Source organism: Rhinolophus sinicus, linkage group LG09, assembly GCF_036562045.2.
Source record: "Rhinolophus sinicus isolate RSC01 linkage group LG09, ASM3656204v1, whole genome shotgun sequence".
NCBI lineage: Eukaryota > Metazoa > Chordata > Mammalia > Chiroptera > Rhinolophidae > Rhinolophus > Rhinolophus sinicus.
This window is the reverse complement of record NC_133758.1, coordinates 18,846,144-18,872,573: the sequence shown is the minus strand read 5'-3', so window position 1 is coordinate 18,872,573 and position 26,430 is coordinate 18,846,144. Positions and strand designations below refer to the sequence as shown.

The 26,430-nt window shown below is 43.2% G+C and overlaps 1 protein-coding gene across 6 annotated transcripts; it reads right to left on the bottom strand.

Moving 5' to 3' along the window:
- Positions 1–3,491: 3,491 nt before the first annotated feature.
- MRO (maestro) lies at positions 3,492–25,106 on the bottom strand. 6 transcript variants are annotated; one of them, XM_074339968.1, is made up of 9 exons: positions 24,926–25,104; positions 24,516–24,653; positions 20,615–20,844; positions 15,606–15,708; positions 14,616–14,762; positions 13,362–13,544; positions 8,106–8,261; positions 7,114–7,221; positions 3,495–6,752 (listed from the first exon to the last, which is right to left on the bottom strand). In XM_074339968.1, exons 4-9 carry the CDS (start codon positions 15,702–15,704, stop codon positions 6,699–6,701), a joined length of 747 nt encoding a protein of 248 aa, XP_074196069.1. In that variant the 5' UTR covers positions 15,705–15,708; positions 20,615–20,844; positions 24,516–24,653; positions 24,926–25,104; the 3' UTR covers positions 3,495–6,698. The 6 variants fall into 6 exon arrangements, with proteins under 6 accessions (XP_074196070.1, XP_074196069.1, XP_074196071.1 ...); XM_019721079.2 differs by lacking the exon at positions 20,615–20,844 and having other exon boundaries at positions 3,496–6,752; positions 24,841–25,102; XM_074339967.1 differs by lacking the exon at positions 20,615–20,844 and having other exon boundaries at positions 3,496–6,752; positions 24,922–25,102.
- Positions 25,107–26,430: the final 1,324 nt, after the last annotated feature.

The window sequence follows — 26,430 nt, the reverse complement described above, 5'->3', positions numbered from 1 at the left end:
CACACACACACACACACACACACGTGCGTGCTGCTCAGTAGCTACTTGGCTTCTAGTCCCAGCTACATGGCTTCTAGCTCCTCCAGGCAAGGTGACCAACCACCCCATTTTGCCTCGGACTGTCACAGTGTGTCCCTCAAAATCCTGTGACCCAGGAAACCCCTTAGTCCAAGCAAACTGAGGTGATTGGTCACTCTGCCTGGAGGGGACTATGATCAGGAGTGTTCAGCTTTGTGAAAGGTGAGGGGATAGTGGCTGCAAAGTCAGAGGGGATCCCGCATTAACACCTGTATTAACACCACCGTCGATTTAAGATGAGCAAACTGAGGCTCAGTGACTCGTCCAGGCACTAGTTCCTCAGCCTGGTTCTGTCACCCCAGATGCCACAATGACATAGCTGGTATTTTCCCTGAGGCAGAGGGACAGCCGGTGAGGGTCATGATGAGCCAGGGCCATGACAATCTCATCCAGGTTTGGGAATGTTTGCCCTGCCAATGGCTAGGTCTCTCTCTTACCTCCTCCCTCTTGCTCACCTCTATTCTAGAGACTGCAGAGTTAGCTCAAACCCACTCGCACCCATCGGAGCAACCCTTGTTCTTAAAAGAGAGCAAGTGAGCATCGCAAACATGTGCTTTCTGCGGGACCCCGGCTCAAAACCCTTCCCCACGTGCCTGGCTTTTAAGTATATATCAGAGCAGCACTGTCCACGAGAAACAGAATATGAGCCTCACCCATTATTTTACATTTCCTGGGAACCAGATTAAGAAACAGTAAAAAGAAGCTGATGAAATTTATTTTGAATAATACCTTCTTTTATTTCAGACATCTAATTCAAGATGTCTGAAATATTGTCATTTCAAAAGGTAATCAATATATCATCTCAACATGATTGAGATGAGATGGTTTACATCCTTTTTTTCGTACTAGGTGTGCAAAACCTAGTGTATATTTTGCACCGATGGCACATCTCAGCTCGGACTAGCCATCTTTCAAGTCTTCAACTGTCACGTGTGGTCGGTGGCTGCCATACTGGGCAGCTTATCCTGGAGGCACCACAAATAGCCCTGAGAAAGGCACAATCTTGGCTCGTGTGTGATCACCCAACAGCTCTGCCTCCCATGAGGCCAGGGGAAAGGGCTCTTAGGAAACAGGATATAGAATTATTGATTGTAGCAGAGAAAAGTCAAGAGCAAGCCAAGAAGAGCAGGGTCACATGGAGCTGTTGTCACCACATGACGCTGAGCAAGGGTCCCACACTGGAAATTCTCTGCCGGGATCCTTGGTCTAAGCCTGGCAGGCTAAGGGGCTGCAAGGGGTGTTCACCCTCAGGGCTGAGTGAGAAGGGGTGTCACAGGCCATACAGAGACGTGAGGAGTGCCTCACACATGCCTCGGTCCCCAACCAGCGGGGGCTGCCTCTGGCTGACCATTAACGGCAATCACATACAGAACACCTCTCTTCCAGGGCACATTCCACAGCAGCCGAGGAAGCAGAGACATTAGCTCATGCCGGCCAGCCCCGTCAGCAGGATTCTTCAGGCAGCACTTCCTAATGAGGGTCCCAGGAAAAGATCAGCAGTTCTTAATATAGAACTGGAAGAGATCAAAAGAATTCAAAGGCCCTGGTTAGTCTCTAAGGGCCCTGAATTCTTAAGAATGTAATGATGGATCAGAGAAGGGATTTATCCCTAGAACCCACAAATTAGTTGTCAAATCTTAAGTACCTCAGGAGAGAGAGAGAGAGAGAGAGAGAGAGAGAGAGAGAGAGAGAGAGAGAGAGAGAGAGAGAGAGAAGGAACCCTGGCTAGATTGGGCTATTTGCTGTGGTGGGTGGAGGTGGGTTAAAAGACGCTCCACTGAATTTTCGAGCACTCTTTGAAATATGGGTGCCTTGATAAGTTGTGTACATCTGTAAGAGTTTCTCTATGCAGTTACCCAATCATACCTGCACACACACACACACACACACACACACACACACACACACACCACAAATTTTTGGAATCAGTGGTACTCAACAGTGTCGAAGAAATCAATCAAAGAAATGTGCTTAAATTTGGTAAGAAATGACATTCTGATGGCAGGAGGGGGCGTACAGCAATATTAATTGATCATGTTGCCTTTCTTGAAGATTCTGGGCCTATGTTAATACAACTCACGCTGTTAAATAGTTCTGGAAAGGGCAGGGCAGCATGCAGTAACTGGGAGTTCTTCAGGCAACCATCAAACCTGCTGTAACAGCCTGAAGACGAAACTGAATAATAAACGTCCACTTATATGAGTAGAGCTTACATCAGGTGAAACGGTTTATTCAAAAGATCAAGGAAATATGCCTGATGGGCCCCTGGGGTGGCTATTTCATAACTTGGAGGAAGGGGTTAAGTTTTGAGGGCAGAAGTAATTTCCACCACCTCACCACACATATCCAGCTAAACCCTCCCTTACAATAAACCACCTGTGATGTGTTGCCCACCATCTCTGTGCAACACATCACATATCACGTGAACTGTATTTATTCCTCCCAGTGGAGCCAGGGCACGGTCAGAAAGAGGAGAGTAGAGGCATGAGCTAAAAAAGAGGCAAGGGGTTTTCCAGTTGTTTGTTGTTTGTTTATTTTTAATGGTTGTTTTATGGCCACCCATGAAAAAAAATCTATTGACTGTTGCTTTCATTAGTTGATATCTAAAGAATTTTGAAAATGGAAGAAACTTGAAGGTCAACCCTCTGCCATGGACTGCCCGCCATTTGCGACACCCCAGGTTTCCAGCTGTAGAAACAGTTAGAATTATAGAGGGTGTCAAGAAACAAACTCTGCATGCTGAATGAAACAAAGCAGAAAGATGAGTTTATTGCAAGGCTTTCAAACTGCCAGTTGGGAAACTCAAGGCTACGGGAGCAATGAGTTCCAAATTGCTCACAGACTAAGGGATTTTTATGGGATAAATAAAAAAGCAATTTGGCTTTTCAGCTGATGGGTTGCCCAGTGGCCTTCTTTCTTACTTGGATCAGGGTAGTTATGTCAGGAGGACACGGAAGTCCAGAGATGGTATGAACAGACTCGGCAGTGGGGGGTTGGTGTCCTCTGCTGATTTCTGAGGATAGTTGTAAATTTCTACAAGGTTAGGTGAAGTTTCCTATATGTACCTGTGTTGACCATTTCCATTTTGTCCTTGACATAAGTGACTCCATTTTAGTTTGGTTCTACAAGGGTAAGATTTGGATGCCTCCTAAAGAGGGTCTAACCCCACCTCCCCCCTCAGACACCTCCCCAGTCTACAGGCTGAGAAGGGAAATGTGTTCCCTGGAGCCAGTTGGGGACAGTCTTGCAACAATGTTGGGGAAACCAGAAGTTCAGGCTTTGATTTCTTAGGCAAACTTCATTTATTGACATGTAAATTTAAATCATAGTTAATGAAAAGACTTGTGAAATCCAAAATGCTGGGCCAGCCATTCCTTTTCTTGGGAAAGGTAAGAACAAGGAGGTAGATCCATACATAGGTGGGTCCAGGTATAAACACAGATCCAGGTAGGGCAAAGGTCTTTTAAGGCTAAACAGATTTAATTGTGCATATGTCATTATTTTCAGGATAAAATCCTTTCTTTGTTTACAGATAGTTAATAGGAAGCAATACTTACCAATAAAATAGATTGACCATCGAGTAAACCACGTTTAGTGCAATAGATTGGTTGGTTCCTTTAAGTCATAAAATTTGTGTTTAGGAAATTGAATTTGCTTTCTAAAGTTGTAAAATGAGCTCACTAGGTTTGAATTAATTTAATCCAGCATTCTGCCCATTGTCGATTCCCAGGGTTACTCTTCTCAGGCTTATAAAGCTCTAGTAAATAAACTGTCACTCTAGCAGTTTTAAATCCAGTTCAAAACATTCATTCTTCCATAACAAAGACATACATATTTTGAGTTAAATATTGATGCCAATATTAAAACAATCCAAAGGAAGCATGTCAGGTTTTCCACTATTTCTGAATGTTACTCTTCCTATCATACTGAAAAAGTTTGAGTGTCACTAAATTTTACAGAATAGATATGTGTTAAACTTGTAGACTGAATCCTATTACTCATAGCAGTAACAGGGTATTTGTTATCTGGAGAAGTATCCTGAGATAAAACAATGTAGTAAGCCTAATTTTACTGTTTTTTTATTTTTAAGATTTTACATGTCCATTGTTTGTTGCTTTTAAATTGGGGTCTATGCCAGTCTTGTATTTCATTCTTTCCACCCTTTCCCTTGTATAAATGGGCTCCAATAATGAATGGCCACCACGTTAAGTAACACTGACCTCATTTCTTGGGGTAACATTTTATAGTTTTCAAGGACTACCTCTTTTGATCCTCCGAATATCTTGTGTGGTGGGTTTTATTACAGGTGCAAGAATGGAGGCTCTGAGAGGTTATAACCAGATCATTCAGTGATCAAGTTAGGGTGCACAACAAGGTTTTCCAGGCCAAATCGTGTGTCCTTCTGGCACACATGTTGTCACATTTGGGAAATGAGCTCCTCTCCCCCACGGACGCTCTATCTGCTGGTGCAGCCAATGCAAGATGTTCGAAAGCTTTGAATGTCTGGCCACATTTTTGTTCTGGCAGAGGCATGTGCCACCAGCAGCATAGTGCAGGGAGTGACATTGTAACTCTCTGATCTCCATTTCTCAAAAACATTTTCTTCTTGCAAGGTGACTCTTTGGCCATTACCTAGTCAACATTTGCACATTGCTGCAGGAAATTCATTAGCTTGAAAGGAACAAGAAGACACTTGGACACATTAAGTGGGTGTTAATTATTAATGAGAGAGCACCCAAAAGATGCAACACAGAATTATTAGCGGAGCTGTTGGGATGGTCCGGACAGAAAGAACAGGGCTCATCCGGCCATCTTGAGAGCAAGAAAGGCACTGTTCCTGCCCTGAGTGTTCACAACACCCTGACAGGCGCCCAGTGGGAAAGAACAACCTGCTATTCTTATTCAGTTACGATTCTCCTTACTTTAATGTTTTAAGCCATTCCAAAACCTATGAGGTGACAGATTCATGTTTGGTCAAGGCACCAGCATTTGCAATTCAATAAATTCAACCAATCTTTGTTGAACACCCATGGTGGGTAAGGTACAAAGCTATACTCTACGAGTTGGGTTATTATGTCCATTTCACAGATCAGCAAACTGAGGCTTGCTGGGTTACCTTACCCAGGGTCACATCAGTAATTGGCAGAGCCAGATTCAAATCTGAGGGCCCCTAGATTCAAAATAGGAAGGAAGAAAACACATTCATGCCTGGCTCCTGCTGCCCCTCCTGCCATTTCCCACATTTTTGTCTCTCCTAGGACATACCTCACCCCCTCAACTGTGTTGCATGAGCCTGTCTCTGGAGAGCTGGGGCAGAAAACTGAGTTCCTGATTCTCAGAATGACATTAAGACCTTTCTGTAGCATTTATAATCCTCTTGTGTTTTCCATTTTCAAAATGGACATAGTTGGTCCAGGGTCTGACCTGAATACCAGGTTCAGTGGCAATATCAGAATTTCTATAGAAGAAGCTCTAGAAGCAATCTGGTTGGAGGGAAGGTGGGAGGGACTAAGAGATTTTTTTGAAACCTTATGAGTGCTGTGACCTACCTCATATAACTAAGATTGATCACCAAAAAACTGACATAATAGCCAATAGCTGATTAATAAAAATATGTACTTAGCTCACAAATTAATAAAAAACGTGTACGGTGCATTAAAAAAAGCAAAATTGACTGAGTTAAATAGAAGAGCAGAAACTGAGACTTTTTTAAATTTATTTATTTGTTTTACATTTCTAACCATCCATCAATCATTCTATGACAAGGCAGTACTGCACAGTGGTTGAATGTAGGCTCCAGAAGTCAGACCATATGGGTTTGAATTCTGGCTCCATCATTTACTGGGTCATCTTGAGCAAGTTACTTAATTTCCCTGTGTCTTCATTTTCTCATCTATAAGATGAGGGTGATAATGGTACCTTTCTCCTGGAGTTCTTGTGAATATTAAATAATACTTGCACAGCTCTCAGTGCCCAATAAATTATAAATATTTTCAGTAAAGTTTACTTATTATTATCCCATATGTTACCACCAGACTGGGGTTTTTCTACACACGCTTTACAGCTTATTTTCCTTTATTAATTCTTGTTTGGAATGATCTTTGATGCAATGACTATTGGAGTTTATGAGAAGCTAAACATACCCCTCCAAGTCACCATTTGGGCACCTGACCAACTATAAATAGGTCTTGCTGAGAAAAGGTATCAATAGCAAACAGCAAAGCATCAAAAGCAGATTAAAAAATAAAATATTTAAGGTAGTAGCTATTCTCCTAAGCCTCAGAAATTAAAAATAAAAGATAGATGACAGCACTGAAGAAGGAAAAAGCTGAGAAATAAGCACTGAATCCACATGTACTTTAAATGTCTTAAAGAAAGTGTGTGCCTTCGCATCCACTTTGTATAAGGAGAGAATGACGTATGTGAAAGCAATTTAAATTTACTTTGGACATGGTTATACAACTCCACGGTATTAGTTTTGCCGTCAATTGCTCTCCCAACATCCCCTTTTCTATTACGATCACAAGAGGTGAGCAGAAGCATCTGAAGAGTTAAAAGGGGGCGTTATTAGCCCTCCTGCAAAACACTCCTGTGGAACCATTTTTCTGCGTCTCTGTTGTTTACAGAATTTTATTTGCGTAGAGGTACTGCAGGAGCTCTGGATGATAGTGGCTCTGAAAGAATTAGCAAAGGTGCATGTGAGGGAGAGAGTCAATAAACCTCCTCAACTACACAATAAGTGGACAGTGGCCAAATGCAGAGCATGGAGACAAGGCATCTTCAGATTCTCAGAGTTGAAGGCATCACTGCCTGTGTCCATCAAATGACCTGTACTGGAAGTGCCAATACATTTTGTGCATAGTACTCCAGGCGTTTTGCCATTTACATTTCATTATGGGACAAATGCAATTGAAACATAATTGGCCTGACTGGATTTAGGGGCGATAACTCCCCAGGGTGCCCAGCCACCTTCTGCATTCACACCAGGAGCGCAGGGACCTCTGGGAGGATTCTCTCCTTCCCTCACTCACTCACCAGCTGACGGCAGAGTTTGGGGTTCCTTTGATCTTCTTCACTCTGGAAGCTGCACTCCTTCCTTTGTCTCAGATACGGGGAACAGGCTCGAAACGTTGTTTTGCAAGCCTGAGAAATATGATATTACCATCTTATTGTCAAAAATATTAGAGAAGTCTATAATCCCAAGCAAAGAAGAGGATTGCACCTCATCTGTGGTCTGGGGAGCCACTGAAAGTATGAAAGCGACATCCAGGAAGTTTGAAAACTTGAACCTTAAAGAATGTATGCTTATAAAACGATAATGTCTATAATCTGGGGCTGGTGGTAAGGGCATAGCTTTATAGTTTACCACAGCCTCTGTTATTGTCCCATCAAAAGTGGCGTTGGAGTCTTAAATCTACTCTCTCTCTCTCTCTCTCTCTCTCTCTCTCTCTCTCTCTCTCTTTCTCTTTCTCTTTCACACACACACCCCACTTAAAAAAGGACAAGTGGTTGGGTAGAACACTTTGATCCCAATGGTTTTGAAACACTCACCCAGTCCCATTCCAAAGCAGCCCTGTGATCGATCCAACCCTGTTAGGAAACACTTTCTCCAAGAATAAAACAAAAGCTCCATAAGGCACTGAGAAGCCAGGGGTGGGAAATCTATACTAGGTGCAATGGAAAAAGCTAACTGGGCATGAATAAATAGCCTCATTATGTGGGCTGCTGGCCTATGGATTAGACCTGAGCCTCTCTGCCCCACCCTCCATTAACCTGAGCTCATCTAGCAGTGAAAGGTGCAGGCATTGGGCAGGTGGGGCAGGAGAAAATGGAAAATAACACTCTTGCTCTGAGAGAGATTACACATTAAAGAGGCACTTTTCCCAGGATTCATTTGGATATGCCACTAAGTATTTATAACTGAACTGGCACAAACTAAGAGTCTGGCATCTCAACTCAACAGGGCTACAACACAACTCCTTCTATGAATGACAGAGATTTCATGCAATTGTTAGTCATTGACTTACCTTGGCAACCTGGGGGTTTCTATCCTGTAAATGGATCAGGAAGGAATCTTGAGTCTGCTTAACCTGACTGGTGAAAAACTTCTTCCATTTCCGCCCAGCAAAGGCAGCCAATTGCCCAAACAAGACAAAGGCTGAGTATCTCAGGCTGTCATTCTCCTGTGGATCCCCAGTGAACAAAACAACAAAATGCAAGTCATTACCAAAAGGCAACTGCATCAGAGAAAAATCACAACCGTCACTCTTTCTTGCATGTTACAGGGTGGACTATCAGATCCAGTCTAAAGCACTTAGCTGGCTGGGCGGGGATGAGCTGAGTCTTCAAGGAACCTCTTTCTCTGGCAGATGATAGGATTAGACTTGGCGATCATTAATGCTTCTCCCAGCTTCCCAGCTTTTTTCTTCATTATTTAATATTTTGGAAATAGAATATGTTTCTATGGTTCAAAATTTAAAATAACCACATTTCTGGTCAAGATGGCAGAGGAGGTAAATGCTGTGTTTGTCTCCTATCACAACCACATCAGAATTACAACTAAACTACAGGACAACTATCACTGAGACTCACCTGAAGTCTAGTTGAACAGAAGTCCTATAATGAAGGCCAGACAGAAGAAGCCACCTTGAGACTGGCAGGAGGGGCAAAGACACAGAATGGGCTGGTCTCACACCCACATGTGCGCATTAAAAATCAGGAGGTATATCTTGGCTTATGAGACACCCCCCTAAGGAGCAAGAGGCCTTAGCCCCATATGGGGCTCCCCAGCCCAGGGTTCCAGTGTCGGGAAGCAAAGTCCCCATAACTTCTGGCTGTGAAAACCAGGGGAGATTGTGGCTGAGTGAGATGAGGTTGACTAGATTCCCAGGCGCTCCTCTTAAAGGGCCCATATATGGACTGATTCACTGACTCTGAGCTCCAGCTCTGGGGGAGCAGCTTGAAAGGTGCCAGGGACATAAGGGGAGGAACTGAGTTGTTTGGCTTCAGGGCAAGGGCTAGAAGAGCAGCTTTCCCCCAGACAGAAGTGCTGGCAGAATCCATTGTTCCTTTGTTGAGCGCTTCACTCTCCCAGCATACAGATGCAGGGAGCCACCGTATCTGAGTCTCCATTAACCTGGCTAACACCGTTGGCCCCACCCTCGTGATTTCCTGAGACCCCACCACGCTCAATTTGCTGGCTCACCCAAGACCCTTCCAGTGGCTTTTCCATACAAATTACCTGTCTTGGCAAATGCTACAGATTTTTCTAAAATCTCTTAAAGGTTCACAAACCCCAAATAAGCATCATCTCGCCCTACAACGCCCAGTACCTCTTGCTGATGCTGGCACTAGCAGCAGCCAGCCTTAGTTCATGGTGTGGCCTCTCCCTGGCACCTCCAAGCTCAGCATGGGTGGCAGCCATCTGCAAATTGCTTTGTGGCTGATGCCAGGTGGCCCCAGGCAGGGCACAGGCCCAGCTGACCTTGGCCTGTGGTGGGGCCCCTCCCAAGAAGACCCATGGGCAGTATGCCCAGTGGTCGGCTTCAGACTGTACCAGAGCACCACCTGGCCCCCTCTGAGGACAGTACATCCAAAGGGAAGACTGGGCAGGTACCAGAGCCCTGCTAAAGTGAATCCTGCTCCACAGGGTCAGCCCAGCACAACAGCTCCTCCACTGTAGTCATGGCCAGTCCTCAGCCAATCAGCCTAAGGGTCATCCCCTCCTACTGATGACTGATGTGCAAAGAGCACAAAGGCTCACAGCTCAACTATAACATGATCCACACAAGGGACACACCTGGAGCACCCGGCTCAGGTGACCAGAGAGACTGTGCCACTGGGCCCCACAGGATACCTGCTACATACGGCCACTCTATTAAGACCAGGAGACATAGTAGCTCTACCTAATACATAGAAACAAACACAGAGAAGGAGCCAAAATGCGGAGATAAAGAAATATGTCCCAAGTGAAAGAACAGAACAAAGCTCCAGAAAAAGAACTAAACAAAATAGAGACAAGCAATCTACCAGATGCAGCGTTCAAAACACTGATTATAAGGATGCTCAATGATCTCAGGGAGAACTTTAACAAAGAGAATGGAAATGTAAAAATGGAAATAGAAAACATTAAAAAGAACCAGTCAGAAATGAAGAATATGCTAACTGAAATAAAGAATACATTCAAGGGAATCAACAGTAGGTTACATGAAGCAGAGGATTGAATCAGCGATTTAGAAGATAAGGTAGCAGAAAACACCCAATTAGTACAGCAAAAAGAAAAAAGAATCCAAAAAAATCTGGAGTGTTCAAGGGGCCTTTGGGACAACATTAAGCATAAAAACATTCACATCATAGGGGTACCAGAAGGAGAAGAGAGAGAGCAAGGGATTGAAAACCTATTTGAAGAAACATGATGGAAAACTTCCCTAACCTGGTGAAAGAAATAGACATATCAGCACAAGAAGCACAGAAAGCCTCAAACAAGATCAACCTAAACAGTCCCACACCAAGACACATCATAGTTAAAATGCCAAAGGTTAAAAACAAAGAGAGAATCTTAAAAGCAGCAAGAGAAAAGCAGTTTTTTACCTACAAAGAAGCCCCCATAAGACTGTCAGCTGATTTCTTAACAGACCAGAAGGGATTAGCAAAAAATATTCAAAGTGATGAAAAGCAAGGACATACAACCAAGATTACTTCACCCAGCAAAGCTATTATTTAGAATTTAAGGGCAGATAAAGAGCGTCCCAGACAAGAAAAAGCTAAAGGAGTTCATCACAACCACAACAGTATTACAAGTAATGTTAGAGGGACTACTTTAAGGAGACAACAACAAAGAAGAAAAAATTATGAATATTAAAATGGCAATAACTGCATATCTACAAAAATTACTTCAAATGTAAATGGATTAAATGCTCCAATCAAAAGATATAGGACGGCTGAATGGATAAGAAAATAAGACCTTTACATATGCTGCCCACAAAAGACTCACTTCACACTGAAAAACACACACAGACTGAAAGTAAAAGGATAGAAAAAGATATTTCATAAAAATGGAAACAAACAAACAAACAAAAAATCTGGAGTAGCAATACTAATAACAGACAAAATGGATATTAAAATAAAGGCTATAACAAGAGACAAATAAGAACTCAGTAATTCTACTTCTGGGTATTTATCTGAAGAAACCCAAAACATTAATTCAAAAAGACATATGCAATCATATGTTCATTGCAGAATTACAATAGCCAAGATATACAAGCAACCTAAGTTTCCATCAATAGATAAATGGATAAAGAAGTGGTACATATATACAGTGGAATGTTACTCAGCCATAAAAAAGAATGAAATCTTGCCATCTGCAACAATATGGATGGACCTAGAGGGTGTTAAACTAAGTGAAATAAGTTGGACAGAGAAAGACATATACTATATTATTTCACTTATATGTGGAATCTGAAAAGAACAAAATAAATGAACAAGCAAAACAGAAACAAACTCATAGATACAGAGAACATTTTGATGTTGCCAGATGGGAAGGGTGTTTGGGGGGCTGGGTGAAAACGAGGAAGGGATTAAGAAGTACAAATTGGTTGTTACACAGTAGTCATGGGGATGTAGAGTATAGCATAAGGAAAATAGTCAATAATATTGTAATAACGATTATGGTGTCCGATAGGTACTAGATTTATCGGAGTGATCACTTCATAAGTTATATATATGTCTAATCACTGTGTTGTACCCCTGAAACTAATATAATATAGTATTGCAACTGTAATTGAAAAATAAAAATATTATTTTTAAAAATAACAAAAAACAATTATTAAAAAAGTCTCTTTCCTACCCCCTTCCACCTGCTACCAAATTTCCCTACCTACAAGCTAGCCATTATAAATTTTGTGTGTATCCCTCCAGAAAATTAAGAAGAAGAAAAAATACATATTATATAGTCCTTTCTCAAATTTTACACAAATGGAAGCATACCATTCCACTGTTCTGCACCTTGATTTTTCCATCAAACAATATATCTGGGAGCTCTTTCTATGTCAATGCATAAAGGAATTTTTTTTTGGCTGTATCATAATTCATTTGACCCATTCCCTGTTTATTACTTCCAGCGTTTTTGCCAGGTCATGTCTCTTTACCTTTGATTTGAATTTCTCCCATCTGTAGTAGAAATAACAGTTATGTTTCTTCTCTGACACCCTGCCAACTCTTGCTGTTCTTAGTCTGACTGGCCGGTTTGTCCCTGAGTGTGTGTCTGTGGGTTTAACCCTTTCTTCCTCTCCAAGGTGCGCTGTCTGGTCCAAGTATCTTCCTTCCCAGGTGAGGAGACTCAGGGCCTTTCTGTGACTTGCCACCACATCATCAGGTAACAGAGAACCAGGATAGTAACGCCGTGTCCTGACTCTTGATGCAGGGACTTTTCTGTCAGTGTTTCTTGGTCCTGTGCAGCTCCAGGTGAACCAGAGAAAACAGGGCTGGGATAGATCTCCTTGGGGGCAAGGAGTACCAGAACCGGGCATCACAGAGACAGCAAGACTGAAGACCACTGATCATTTGGTGGCATATTTAAAAATACTGTTTTAGCACATGTGACATGCACAGAAATTAGTGTTGCATTTTCTTCACTGCTGTGTGTGTGTGTGTGTATGTCTACAGTAGGCTTACTGGTTAACTTGCACAGAAGGGATCTCAGAGTGTTCACAGTTTCAGACTAAACAACACATCAGTACATTTTTTCGTTAGCCTGGATTGGCACCTGGCAGTTAAGAGTGCAAGCCCTGTAGTCAAAAAGTCTGGTTTCATATCCACTTACTGGCTCTGTGAACTAACTTGTCTGTGCCTTGGTTTCCTCAACTATAAAGTGAAGATAATAATAGTGATAACCTCACAGGGTTATTGTGAAGATTATATGAGCTAATCCATGTAAATTGCCTAGTACTGTGCCTGGCACACACTAAATGCTCACTAGATGCTATTGTTATCGTTACATTTATGAAAGAGCATTGAACACTTACTGGTATTGTCACCATCATCACCATCGTTATACACATATTCACTTCTCTATTACAAGAAAACTTAAGGGGTAGTTTTGGAATCCTATTCTTCTTTACATCTTCCATAACACTCAGTACAGTGCTAGTCTCTCAATAAGATTTGATAATAAATAAGTGAATAATAGAGATCTTGTTCCCTGAGCAATATACTACCCAAGGCTCATGTTTCTAACCCCACTTTGATTTTCATCACCCAGAATGTTTCTGAGTCGTCTCACTTACATCATCTAACAGGGTCCTGGTCTGAAGAGTGATGTCTATGAAGAAAGAGCCCAGACCTTTCGCCTGGGTCTTGCCCAGGATGATGGTTAGAGTCTTCACACTCTCGTGGATGACTTCAGAACTCATGGGGTCATACAATCCATGTACCAGCAGGTCGAGGACAATTCTCTTATACTTTCTCACCTGTTTTCAAAGTTTGAAAAGTATTAGTAGTAGCACAGGGATTGCTCTCCTGAGTTGAAAAGCAACTCCACTTCTAATCGTCCAATAACCTAGGACTTGAACTGAGAGATTATGGCTTTCGTTAGGACCTGCCACAACAACTCTCATTAAAATACAAACACTTCCATTAAGCTGACCCAAGTCAGTCTTAGAAAGAGAACAGGAAGAGTGATCTGGAGCCTGACCAATGGGTGGCCAAGGCTGGACAGGCCATGCCAAGGAGGGCGGTACACCTGGGTGATCTAGGTTTTTAGGGCATTCTGGGTACCTTTATAGGGGACAAGAGGAAACACTCACTGAAATTGACAGATGCTAAAGGAGGAGGTGGGGAAAACATCTTTTTACTAAGCAAGCGTAAATTATTAGAAAATAAATTCACCAAAGAGGGTGATGTCCAGCTCTGTGTGAATCCTGCCAGCAGCTGTTTCCCAAGGCTGATAATACTGAGGTGTGATGACCCTAAAATACCCCCAAATGAGTCATGCCCTTGTACAGCTTCCTTCCCTTGAGTGTGGGAGGGACCAGTGACTTGCTTCTGGCCCATTGAATAGGACAATGGTCATGGGATGTCGTTCCCATGGTTACTTATGTTATATAAGACTCCATCTTAGCAGAGAGGAGTGGGTGACATGCTCCTGCTGGCCTTAAAGAAGGAAGCTACCACGTTGTGAGTCGGTGTCCTCTAGGACCTCAAGGTGGCCCCTGGCTGACAGCCAGCAAGGACACCTTGGTCCTACAACTGGGAGGAACTGAATTCTTCCAACAGCCACTTAAGCTTGGAAGGGACCCTAAGCTTCAGAAAGGAAGGCAGTCTGACCCACACCTTGACTGCAGCCTTGCGAGACCCTGAACAGAGGACCCCGCTAAGCTGTAGCTGGACTCCTGACCCAAGGAAACTGCGAGCTAATACATGCTAGGTATGTGGTGATCTGTTACACAGCAATAGATAACTAGTACATGAGGTCATGAGGTACCATATCCCTGTCCTGGGGCCTCCAGGCCATGAGGGCTGGCCGAGCACCGCCTTCCTACCTTGTCTGGGGTCTCACAAGCCATGGTTCCCAGGTTCCTCATTGCCATATAACGCTTTTTAGCACTGGGGTCCCGGGCTCTTTCGGCCAAGATGAAAAACACATTCTTCAGAGGCTCCGACTTCTGGAACCTCAGTTTCCAAGAGACCTGGGTGGTGAGTCAAAATGTATTGATTTGGGAGTGTTCCGAGTCATACAGAACTCCAACCCCAATCTCAATCCCTCCTGTGTCGCCTGCTGAATTTCACCCCTTCTTTCTCCATCCTGGATCCTTCTTCCTCCTTCAACTCTTCTCCATTTTTCTGCTCTACTTTGTAGCTAAACACCTTGAAAGACATTAGCAAAACACATCTGCACACATCTCAGGACACCAGAAGGATGCCCCATCTCAGCACTTAAGATTAGGAAAAGAAATGCATGAATAATGCAGATTGGGAAATGCTGTGTGGCTAATGCAGAAAGGTGCACATCAGTGACTGAACTCTCAGTGCAGCGCTAGCGATGGGCTACCTTCTGTGGTGTGCATAGGAGCCCTGAAACCAGAAAGGCTCTGGTGTTGTGCACAACACGGGATGTGGCAACATGTCCTGGAGTCAGAACCAAGACGATGCAAGAGGCAGTCAAGATCCGAGAAAAAGCCATGTCTCCACCATCCTGAGTAATGTGGTTGGATGGGGCGCTGGAGACTGGATTCACGGCCCTGTTGGTGTTTAGGTGACTACCATGTCTTCTCATTATTTCAGAATATTCATTGCAGTTCAGTCTATATTTTTATTATAATTTCACAGCAACCTAAATTTGTCTTAACTTGTTATTGTTATTATCTTCTTGTTATTCTATAAATATTCTATCCATGTGATAAGAACTGTCATCGAACTTTTTTCAGAAGAAGGAACCTCACAAGAATGAGCCTACTGCAGAACAGGCAAGCACACATGTTATAAAGCGGCTGCTGGCAAGGGACATCTGTTCATAACATTTTGTGTCAGACCTTGGAAAAGAAAGACATCACTGATATCCTTTTCTTCTTGGGCTGGGTGGTGAGGATGGAAAGGGGCTGGCCCAGCATTCTTCTCTGTGTTTGGTCCATGGAACTAGAAAAACAAAGTCATCAAATGAGCCACAAACACGCTTGGAAGCCTCATCATTGACAAGCGTCAAGTATCATTATACAAAGTACTGTGCTGGGGAAGAATATAAAGAAGCACCATCCCTGAAGCCTCTCCTTAGGAACCTGTCACCTTGGTGACAAGATGGGACAGTCACATAAAAAGATAAAGAGCAATTCCAGGCAGCCCGGGGAGGAATCATAGCACCAGGGTCAAGAGTGCTGTGGTTCCTGTTTCATACTGCAGTCTTCTATCAGAATCACCAAAGAAATAAAATACAGATTCTGGGCCCCACCCACAGAGCGCTGACGTAAAAAGCAGCCTGAAATTTTGGATTTTTTTAAATGCTCCCCAAGAACGTAAATTGGTACTGCATGTTAGAGGGGATTTTGATATTATCTCCTACAATTTTAAAATGAGTCTATCGGGGTGGCCGGTTAGCTCAGTTGGTTAGAGCGTGGTGCTAATAACACCAAGGTTGTCAGTTCGATCCCCACATTGGGCCACTGTGAGCTGTGCCCTCCTTAAAATAAAAAAAATGCACATATCTTTCAGCAATTTTTCACCCCACAGCTACACTGGCACATACACAAAGGACAGGCACTGTAGTTTTGTACTGAACAGTGTCATGTCCTTTAGTAACTGCAATGTAATAAATAACACATATACATTACAACTATGCAACTATCGGATGACTCCTATGCAGTCATTGAAAGGAATATTGGGCAGATCTACATGTGCTAAAATGAGCTCCAAAACGTTCTGTTGAGTGAAAAGTGCAAATCAGTGTGTAAGAGTGCTACTACTGTTCGTGTAAAAGCAAAATGAGGGAGGTAAATCTAATATATGTACATACCGTGTTTCCCCGGAAATAAGACCAGCTCTTACATTAATTTTTGCTCCAAAAGACTCATTAGGGCATATTTTCAGGGATGTCTTATTTTTTCATGTACAACAATCTACATTTATTCAAATACAGTCATGTCATCTTCTTCTGGAACATTATCATAACGTACTAAATGTGTCCATCTGGCTGACGATCTTAACTGGGGCTTATTTTCAGGGTACGTCTTATTTTCTGGGAAACACAGTATATGCTTGCATATTCGTAGAACAGGGAAGAATACCCAAGAAACTTTAATAAAAATTGCCTCTGGGGTGGAAATGTGAGCAACTGAGGTAGGAGAAAGACTTACTTTTTTCACACTTTGTTTTTACATATACAGTTTATAATTTTACCATGTGCATATATTATTTAAAATATATGGTATAAATAAATAAATACAGGGCCGACCCAGTGGCTCAGGTGGAGTTCTGTGCTTCTAGCGCCGAGGTCACTGGTTCGATTCCCATATGGGCCAGTGAGCTGCGCCCTCTACAGCTAAGATTGTGAACAACAGCTGTCCCCGGGGGCTTCCGTGGTGGGCTACCAAGAGCAGTCAGCGGCCAGCATGAGCGGCTGGCAGCCAGTGAGAGCTGCCGTGAGCTGCTGTGAGCAGCCAACCGGCCGACTGGCGACCGACTGCCCCAGCCGGAGGGAGGACAAGGCTCATAATACCAGCATGGGCCAGGGAGCTGTGTCCTACACTAGACAGAAACAATGGCTTGAACCGGAGTGGGGCGGCGAGGGGGAAAAAGGGGGAAATAAATAAACAAACAAACAAATACAGCTCACAAAGTGATTCTGATCTATAGCCTATTTGAGGTCAAGTAGTACAAGCTTCTTAGACTTTAATGTGCTCTCCAGTCATCAGAGGACTTGTTAAAAATGCAGATTCAGACTCAGTAGGTCTAGGGTGGGGACTCCAGAGTGTGCCTTTCTGATAAGCTCCCAGGGGACACCAATGCTGATGGTCCCAGGACCACACTTTGAGTGTGAGGGTGTAAAGTTAAGATCTACAAGAATCAAGAGAAGATGATGGCTGGAACAGATGGTGGAGACCTCCCACAGCATGTGGGTGAGCTTGAAAGGAGAGTCAGAAGTGTATTTGATACACTGGACTTCCAATGGGATTCTGTGGACAGGTAGTTAGTATCATGGTCTTGGTAGTGAAAACAATTAATACAGGAGAGTGGTAAAAGATAAGGCTACAGGAAGTAAAGGCCAACTGGAGGACTTTGACCGTAAAGACTTTAGTTTCAATTGTATTTTGTAGATAAGAGTGAACCATTCATTCTTTTTTTTTTTTTCAATTGAGGTGAAATCCACATAACATACAATTAATTGTTTTAAATGTTTAGGTGTTTAAACCACCACCTAAAAATTTTCATCACCTCACAAGGAAACCCTATACCCACTAAGAAGTCGTTCCCCATTCTGCCCTCCTCCCAACCCCTGGCAACCATTCATCTGCTTTCTGTCTCTATGAATTTACCTATTTTTTATATTCTGTATAAATGGAATCATTCAACATTGTGATCTTTTGTGTCTGGCTTCTTTCTCTTCTCATAATGTTTTTGAGGTTCATTCAATTTCGAGCATGTATTGCTACTTCATTCCTTTTTATGTCTGGATAATATTCCCTTACATGGATACACCACATTTCTTTACCCAGTCATCTGCTGATACACACTTGGGTTGCTTTCACCTTCTGGGTATTGTGAGTAGTGCTGCTATGAGCACTGGGGTACAGGTATTTGTGTGAGTATCTACTTTCAATTTTTCTGGGTATATACCCAGGAATTGCTGAGTCACATGGTAACTGTGTTTATCTTTTTGAGGAACCACCAAACTGTTTTCCACAGTGGCTGCACCATTTTACATTTCCACCAGCAGTGTGCAAGAATTCCAATCTCTCCACATCACCAACAGTTGTTATTTTCCAGTTTTTTAAATTATTACTATATCCATCCTAGTAGGTGTTAAGTGGTATATCATTGTGTGTTTGATTAGCACTTCCCTAATGGCATCTTTTTGTGTGCTTGCTGGTAATTTGCATATCTTTTTTGGAGAAATGTCTATTCAAATCCTTTGCCCATTTTATACTTGGGTTGTTTATCTTCTTGAGTTGTAGAGTTCTTTATATATTCTGGATATTAAACCCTTATCAGATATATAATTAACAAATATTTTTCCCATTCTGTAGGTTGTCTTTTCACTTCCTTAATAATGACTTTGATGCACAACAGTTTTCAATTTTGACGGCCTAATTTATCTCTTTTTGGTATTGCTGCTCGTGCTTTTACTGTTATATCTAAGAATCCATTACCAAATTTAGGTCATGAAAATTTACCCTCATGTTTTCTTCTAAGATTTTTATAGTTTTAATTATATTTAGGTTATTGGTCCATTTTGAGTCCATTTTTATATATGGTATGTGGTATGGGTCCAAGTTCATCTGAACCATTAACTTTTGTTTGTTTGGATTCTTAAGTTGTTTTTAGTAGGAGAAGTGACAGGCAAGGAGCTGCAGTAGTTCTCAATCGTGGCTGCTTTAGGGTCACCCAAGGAACTTTTAAACCTCCTAGGGCCCAGCTGCACCTCAGAACAAGTCAGTCATCTCTCTGGAGGTGGGCCCAGGCAGCAGTCATTTTTAAAGCTCACCAAGTAATTCCAATGGGTAGTTGGTCCAATGACCAACCAGTATGGTTAGCCTGGGCCTGAGGGGTTTTCTGGGACAAGGGATTTTCAGTTCTAAGACCAGGAAAGTCCTGGGCAACCCAGGACAAGCTGGCCACACTACTGATTGTGCTTGAGTATTGAACTTATTTCAATGCAGGCAGTTGATAGAATCCAGCCTTGTTAAACAGCTGTGCTTTGAAGCATTTGACTGACCTGGAAATGCATGGGGATTTGGCCTCTTCACCATCTTTGTTTTGTCCCCCTGGTGGTTTCAGTAATGCTGTCTTGGTCAGAAGTCATTGGAGAAGTGCATGGAAACACCTCTTCACCTATAACTCCTGAGGGCAGTTTCCAGGCTCTCGGCCTCATGTGGAAAGGTGCTGGCTCGGGTAGTAGATGGCCATCAGCTGTGACTAGTTGGCCATCAGCTATTACCAGTCAGCCATTAGCCACTGATATAACTGACGTGGCTAAGCTAGCAAGAGCGGATTGCAGTTAGCAAGGGGTTGGTTGGTTGGCAGAGAAGCAGATGACAGTTTGTGGATCATGTGGCTCCTGCTCCCTGTGTCTCCAACCCAGCTGCCAGTGAGAATATGGTGGTATGACTCCCCTATCTATGGCTCTGTGGGTGCTCCTTTTTGGCTTCACCATGTCCTGTGTTCTTGTGCGGGTGGCGGGAGCTGAGACCCTGCATCACAGCCCCCAGTCTCTATTTCTTCTTCACCTCTGACAAGCAGACGTCCCCCACCACTGCAATGAGGGACCCAAATCAAAACCCAGAAAATCGCACCCCTACCAATTAGCAAGATTTTCTTTGCTTGAGTAAAGGCATTCCTATACGCTTTACGTTAAGCCAGTGGTTCTCACACCTGAGCATGCATTAGAATCCCCTGGAGGACTTGTTAAAACACAGATCCCCAGACCTAACTCCCAGAGTTTTGGCTTCTGTACATCTGAAGCAGGGCCCATCATTTGCATTTCTAACAAGCGCCCAAGAGATACTGGGATGCTGCTGGTCTGAACACTTTGGGAACCACTACCTAAAGAGAATGAAACCACAGTATTACTATGCCATTCCTCTCCAGAATAAAGGGATTTAAAAACTCACACTGAGGCAAACAATAACAACAACAACAAAAATCCCAACACACACCACTGTGCTTAAAGGTTAGAGGTTTCCTTCTGGAGGTTTTCTGCACATGACCTTCTGTTTCAGTAGAACCTGCCACTCCTCAGGTTGAATGCTCCGTATCCGAGCTGACGGGTGCCTAACCACTGGGATGGGGAGTTGAAAAGAAGCAAAGATCCCTCAAGCTGAGGGCCACTCACCAAGGAGGGCACAGGCCTCGTCATAAAACAGCTGGTGTCTCTGTTGCAAGGCATAGGAAAGTCATGCTTGAAGCTCCTCTCCATTGGGAGGAAAGCAACCCTGGCTCCCTTTCTTTACACTTGACTTCTCAGGCAGGGTCTGCACAGCCGACGAGGGCTGCAGCCATCCAAGGCAGCCTTCCAGGCTTCAGAAGCCAACTAGCCAGACTTGTCACTTCTTAATGGCACATCTAGAATGTAAGGTGACGGAAGGCTCTTGAGCAAGGCAAAGTAAATGAGAGCTGAGCGCTCTGCGTGGAAGAGTTAGCATGTGGTGAGAAACACACACTCATACAGGGCTTTACCTCTAGCTCACCACCTGTGCTAGCAAACCCTTCCCCACCTCCCCACCTGCCCATCACAAGATAAAACCTGTGACCTAGTTCAGTTTCACAGGTTGTCAGGCTCATCTCAGTCTTTGGTGCAACAAAAGCATTTCTCACAATTGGCTGGACCTCCCACATCTGAATCCCCTGGAGTGCTTGTTATAAACTCCAGGCCTACCCCATAATTATTGGAACTGAATCGGAGGAAGCATAGTTTTTACAAGGTGGCGGGTGATGCTATACACATCCTCTGCACTGGAAATGAGATAACCCCAGAATTGACATACTGCATTAATCTGAGGCCATGCGTCAGGAGAGGCCCCGAAGTCAGAGGAGCAGCTGGGGCTCAGGGTAAGCGTCAGTGTCTTTGCAGAGAACAAGGGATTGAAGGCAGATATTTGTGAAGCACCTTGAATTTCACTTTCAAAATAAAATGCAAATCACATCGAGCTGTACAGGCTATGATTTGTGCGCTCTTCTTGGATGCTATTCTTAAACTAAGTTTCCTTAAGAAACAAAACAAAATAAGTTAGGTAAGTCAGGGTCCCAAAGCCCCTCATCTGGAGCTTTTTGTGTCTCATGAGCTTGCAGCTTCTTAAAGAACTCCCAGCACCCACCTGCCCTCCCTCTTGCCTGCAGTGTCCTCCCCTCTCCTTTCCGACAAATTAACTTCTTTAGACCCAGTCCAATCAAACAAAAAGATAATTTCCATCTGTCACAATACAGGATCTCAGAGAGGAACATTTAAAAGAAACTACGAAAAAACATAGTACGTGGATTCAAAGATTTCTTAGGTAATCTAACTGCACCTACAAGACCACTCACCCCCAAACAGCTGTTCTTTGCTATGAGATCTAGGTTTTTTCTGGTGGATGTTTCTGGTCATCACAAGTGCCTAGTCTACTGCGACCGAGGCTTGGAGGCCACCTGGCCACCTTGAAGCCATGGGCTTGGCTCTGCTTGTAGTTTCATGCATCCCCACTTGTTCTTCAATGAATTCTTCTTCCTCTGGGAAGTGCTTCCTGGGCCAATGCCCTGGCCCCTGTTTTTACCATCCCCCGACCCTGCAGCTTGGTTTCATTGCCACATTGTGGTTGTACCTGGTCTCCCTGAACACACATGGATTTGGGGTGACTTAGAAGACTGTTTGGGGCTTTTTTTTAATATTAGTTGTAATTTATTTTGAAATATGTACAAAGTTGCAAGATAAGAGATTTGGATAATTTGATATGTGTTTAAGAATCTGATTACTTTTGTAATCACTGTTCAGACTTTTTTTAAAAAAAGATTTTATTGGGTAAGGGGAACAGGACTTTATTGGGGAACAATGTGTACTTCCAAGATTTTTTCCAAGTCAAGTTGTTGTCCTTTCAATCGTAGTTGTGGAGGGCTCAGCTCAGCTTCAGGTCCAGTTGACTTTGTTAGTTACAGGGGGCACAGCCCACCACCCTTTGCGGGAATTGAGGAGTTGAACTGGCAAATTTGTGGTTGAGAGCCCACTGGCTCATGTAGGAATCGAACTGGCAGCCTTCAGAGTTAGGAGCACGGAGCTCTAACCGCCTGAGCCACTGGGCCAACTCAGATTTTTTTTTTTTTTTTAATTGATTGGGGTGAATTGTTAGTAAAATTACATAAGTTTCAAGTGTACAATTCTGTAATACATTATCTATATATCACATTATGTGTTCACCATGTTTGGGGCTTTATGCTGACTCCTAGGTGCCTTTGCAAATTTAAATCCTTCTGACTCAAAATAGTAGGTTTATGGTCAATAATCCTTTTATTTATTGAAGCCAAAAGGTATATTATAAAGGCCAGAATTGTAAAACACTTTGATCGTATCTGTAAAATGAGGAGAAGAAACTATTTGATTTCTAATAATCCTTTCAACCCTGAACTTATCAATGATAATAATAATATTAATAGCACCATTTATTGGACACTTGTATATGCTAGGCACTTTATTTTGCACTTCGTATACACTGCAGGAGAAGCTGTTTTACCTGACGTCTGCCTAACCAACTTGCCAGGTTAACCGTATACTCCAGGCCCTCTGTGAACTGTACCAACCAATGCTTTTGGCGGATAGTACTAACTCCCGACTTCCGCTCCACTAGTCCTTATATGCTTACCAAGAATCACTTTATAGCAGCTGTACTTGTTATTGTAACTGTGAAATTTGAATATTATAGAAACTGATTAAATATGCATATACAAAGAAAGTTGTTTCCATGAAAGCAAGGTTGAGTGTTTTGGAAAGTTTCAACAATGGGAAACTGTTAAAACAAACAAACAAACAAACAAACAAAAAACCCTGCTATCTAATGAGGTGTGGACAGTAAAAGTTTGGGGAAAAGTTTAATAATTTGGAATGATTATTGGAATTAGAATGATTCTGCAGAGAGTGACTTTATAAATGTCTTTCTAGATGTCATTACGTTCTCACTACATTGAAAGAAACCAAAAGTAGAATTCATAGATGAGGTATTCTGTGCTCGGCTTATGCAAGTAAGACAACTCAAACAACAGCAACTAGGGGGAAAATCCATTCAAAGGAAAGGCCATGGCCCAACATTAAAGATTGGGAAATTCAAGCCCGCCTGATGGTTGGAGCGCCGTGCTCCTAACGCCCAGGTTGCCTGTTCAATTCCCACATGGGCCAGGGAGCTGCGCCCTGTATAGCCAAGATTATGAACAACAGCTCTCCCTGGAGCTGGGCTGCTATGAGTAGCTGGAAGTCAGTGTAGGCTGCTGTGAGTGGCCAATGGGCCACTGCCTCAGCTGGCGGAACCAGGGAGCTGTGTCCTGCACAACTGCTTGAACCGGAGTTGGGGGGGGGGGGTAGGCAGAAGAAGGGGAGAAAAAGATTGGGAAATTCTATATTTTAAGGTAAAATAAAATATTTAAGGTATGTATCATCTTCTATAATTGTCTGCTTTAACCAACTTCTTCCATTAACTCTCTAAACTCTAAAATCTAGTCCCAGTCTCTCAAATGAGAAGCCTTTTCTGTATTTCATTTAATCTTTACAATAATCTTGAGAGGTAGGTTTAATTACACCCATTTTAGAGAAGGGGAAATCGGGGTTAAGAGTAACAAACAACTCACACAAAGTCAAATAGCTAATAGTGGCAGAGTGGAGTTGCAGACTCCAAAATCTATACTTCCTATCACTATGTTCTAAGATACAGCCAGCTCCCAAGCAGTGTCTTCCTGTGCGCTGACACACTGTGTAGACACTTCAGTTTGAAGCATCACTATCTTCCCTTCAGTCCCCTGTCATCCTAAAGCTGTTTGCTGATTTAATACAATGGTCTCTAATCCATCTATTGGTTATAGATGGATCGATATAGATTGGATTGACATAGTTTATGAAAAGAAAAAAGAATTGACTTCACGGTCAACATTGCCCACTTCAGTTTTACAAAGAGAACGTCAACTCCCTCTGATACCAGTGACCGAGTGACAGTCCAGAAAGGACTAGGGAGTCCCAGGGGACCTGGCCTTCTACCACTGCAGCCCGGGCTGGCCCTTACCTGCGGCCGTCAAGTGATGAGGTGCTGCTGCGCCTGCGGCTGGAGCGCTGGTCCAGGGCGACTCGGAGGGAGGGGCTGCTGCTCTTGGCGTGGTTGCCAGATGGGATGACTCGGCTCAATTTTCCCAGCCCTGAATTCCTAACACAGAAGAAGGGAATGAAAAGGTGAAGCAGGGTCTGTTCTGGATAACGAGTCAGTACAGAGTTTTGGAAAGTGAAGGGGAAAAAAGTCAAAGTTTCGACGGTATTAGGGTGGGGGAGGGATTTGTCCTGTGCTACCGACAAGGTTGTTCTAGGTGGGCACAAGCATCACTTTTGCCCTTTACCTCCTCAAACTGTGCTGAGGTGTTTTTCCTCCTCCCCCTTATTGTATTTCCCCCGTATTCTCCCCTCACTTCGAGTCTCACCCACTTTTCTAAAGAAAGGACTGCAATTCTGAGGCTCTTCTGCACCAAATGGAAACGGCTCTGCCCAGTACCATTCCCCCGTGGCGCCACTAGATGGCAGCATCACTCAATGGACGGGTTCCAGGCAGCCTCCGCACCAAACCGCAGCTGTAGCGCTCCCTTCCATAATCCTGTTAGAGCAGCATTTAATCTAAGGCCGGGACACTGTGTTCCAGGCCAAGCAGCCTCACTGTGACTGATTGGTGCACCAACAACTAGAGCTTTAACTGTTGATGCCCCTTCCGGTTCAACAAGCACCACAGGTCCTGAAAGGACTGATTTAAACTCTCAACAATTTAAGTGATTTATTGGTAACACAAAACAAACCAAAAACCTGGGTGTAATGGTACTTGCAGGATTTGGGTCCTCCCTCCCCTCATCCTTCCTCCTTCCCTGGACTCTTCAACCACGTGCATAAATCTATTTATCAATAATTATTTATTGTCTGGTTCTGTGTTGGGTATGGATAATATATCCAATGTGGATAATATGTCCAAAAAGGGGGGAAAAAGGTTATATTTTCAAAGCTCTAGGAGCATATTGTTATGCTAATAGGTAATATTTATTGACTGTTTCTTCTATGTGCCAAACTTTGGGGTAAATAAATACTTCAAATACTTCATAGACTATCTTGTTCGATTCTTACAGCAAACCTAAGGTAAGTACTCTTACCATCTCCATTTTAAGAATGGGGAAATTGAGGCACAGAGAGATGACCTTGCCAAAGGCCATGCATTTACTTAGTGGCAGAATTAGAATTCAACCACAGGCAGGTTAATTAATATCAGAGCTTAGACTCTTAGCCACAATGCTATGCAGTGGGCAAGTCTGGGCAATCTAACTAGGAGAGATAGGCAAACAAATACAAACCGGAGAAGTATATCAGAATGGAAGGTTGAAAGAAAAAAGTGGAGGGGGAAAAAACGATGCCTCTGAGAAAGTAAGACTGAGGCTAAAACAATACCCTTTTCGGACTGGGCCCAGAAGGGCACCCCTGGTGACTTCTGTGAATGCAATTTCAACAGCAACGGAGAAAGGAAGCTAGCAAATCTAAGGGGTGATGTGGAAAGAGGAAATTGAGATATCTTGCTGCAAAAGGAAGGCAATAAATAGACTAGAAAACACAACAAGGTCAAGCAAAGGCATTTCGATTCTTTAGTGTGCTTTTAAAAATAGAATAAAGCTTGGGCACGTTAGAAAACCATTGCAAAGGAGAACTAAGATATGGGAGTGCAAGTAAGTAGTAAAAAGTGGAATAGGAAGAGGCAGAGGGTGGGACCAAAGTGACGAGGACAGGGTTAGCTCTGGAGAGGAAGAAGAGAGATGCCCCCCCACTTTGTGTCTGAAACTGGGAGATAACCACAGAGATGGAGATATGTCCACAGGAAATGAGAAGGACGAGAAAGTCCAAGTCATCAAATTAGCCTTGATCTTTTCAGTAAAACCAGAGGTGGGTTAACTGCCAAGAGT

Excerpts from the sequence above, each read along its gene's own strand:
- MRO (XM_074339968.1), bottom strand. The coding sequence starts at position 15,704 with ATGGACCAAACACAGAGAAGAATGCTGGGCCAGCCCCTTTCCATCCTC. Across the intron at positions 8,262-13,361 it reads CCAGGACCCTGTTAGATGAT|GAGAATGACAGCCTGAGATA; the intron begins GTAAGTGAGACG and ends GGGGATCCACAG. Across the intron at positions 6,753-7,113 it reads CCAAACTCTGCCGTCAGCTG|AGCCACTATCATCCAGAGCT; the intron begins GTGAGTGAGTGA and ends TAATTCTTTCAG.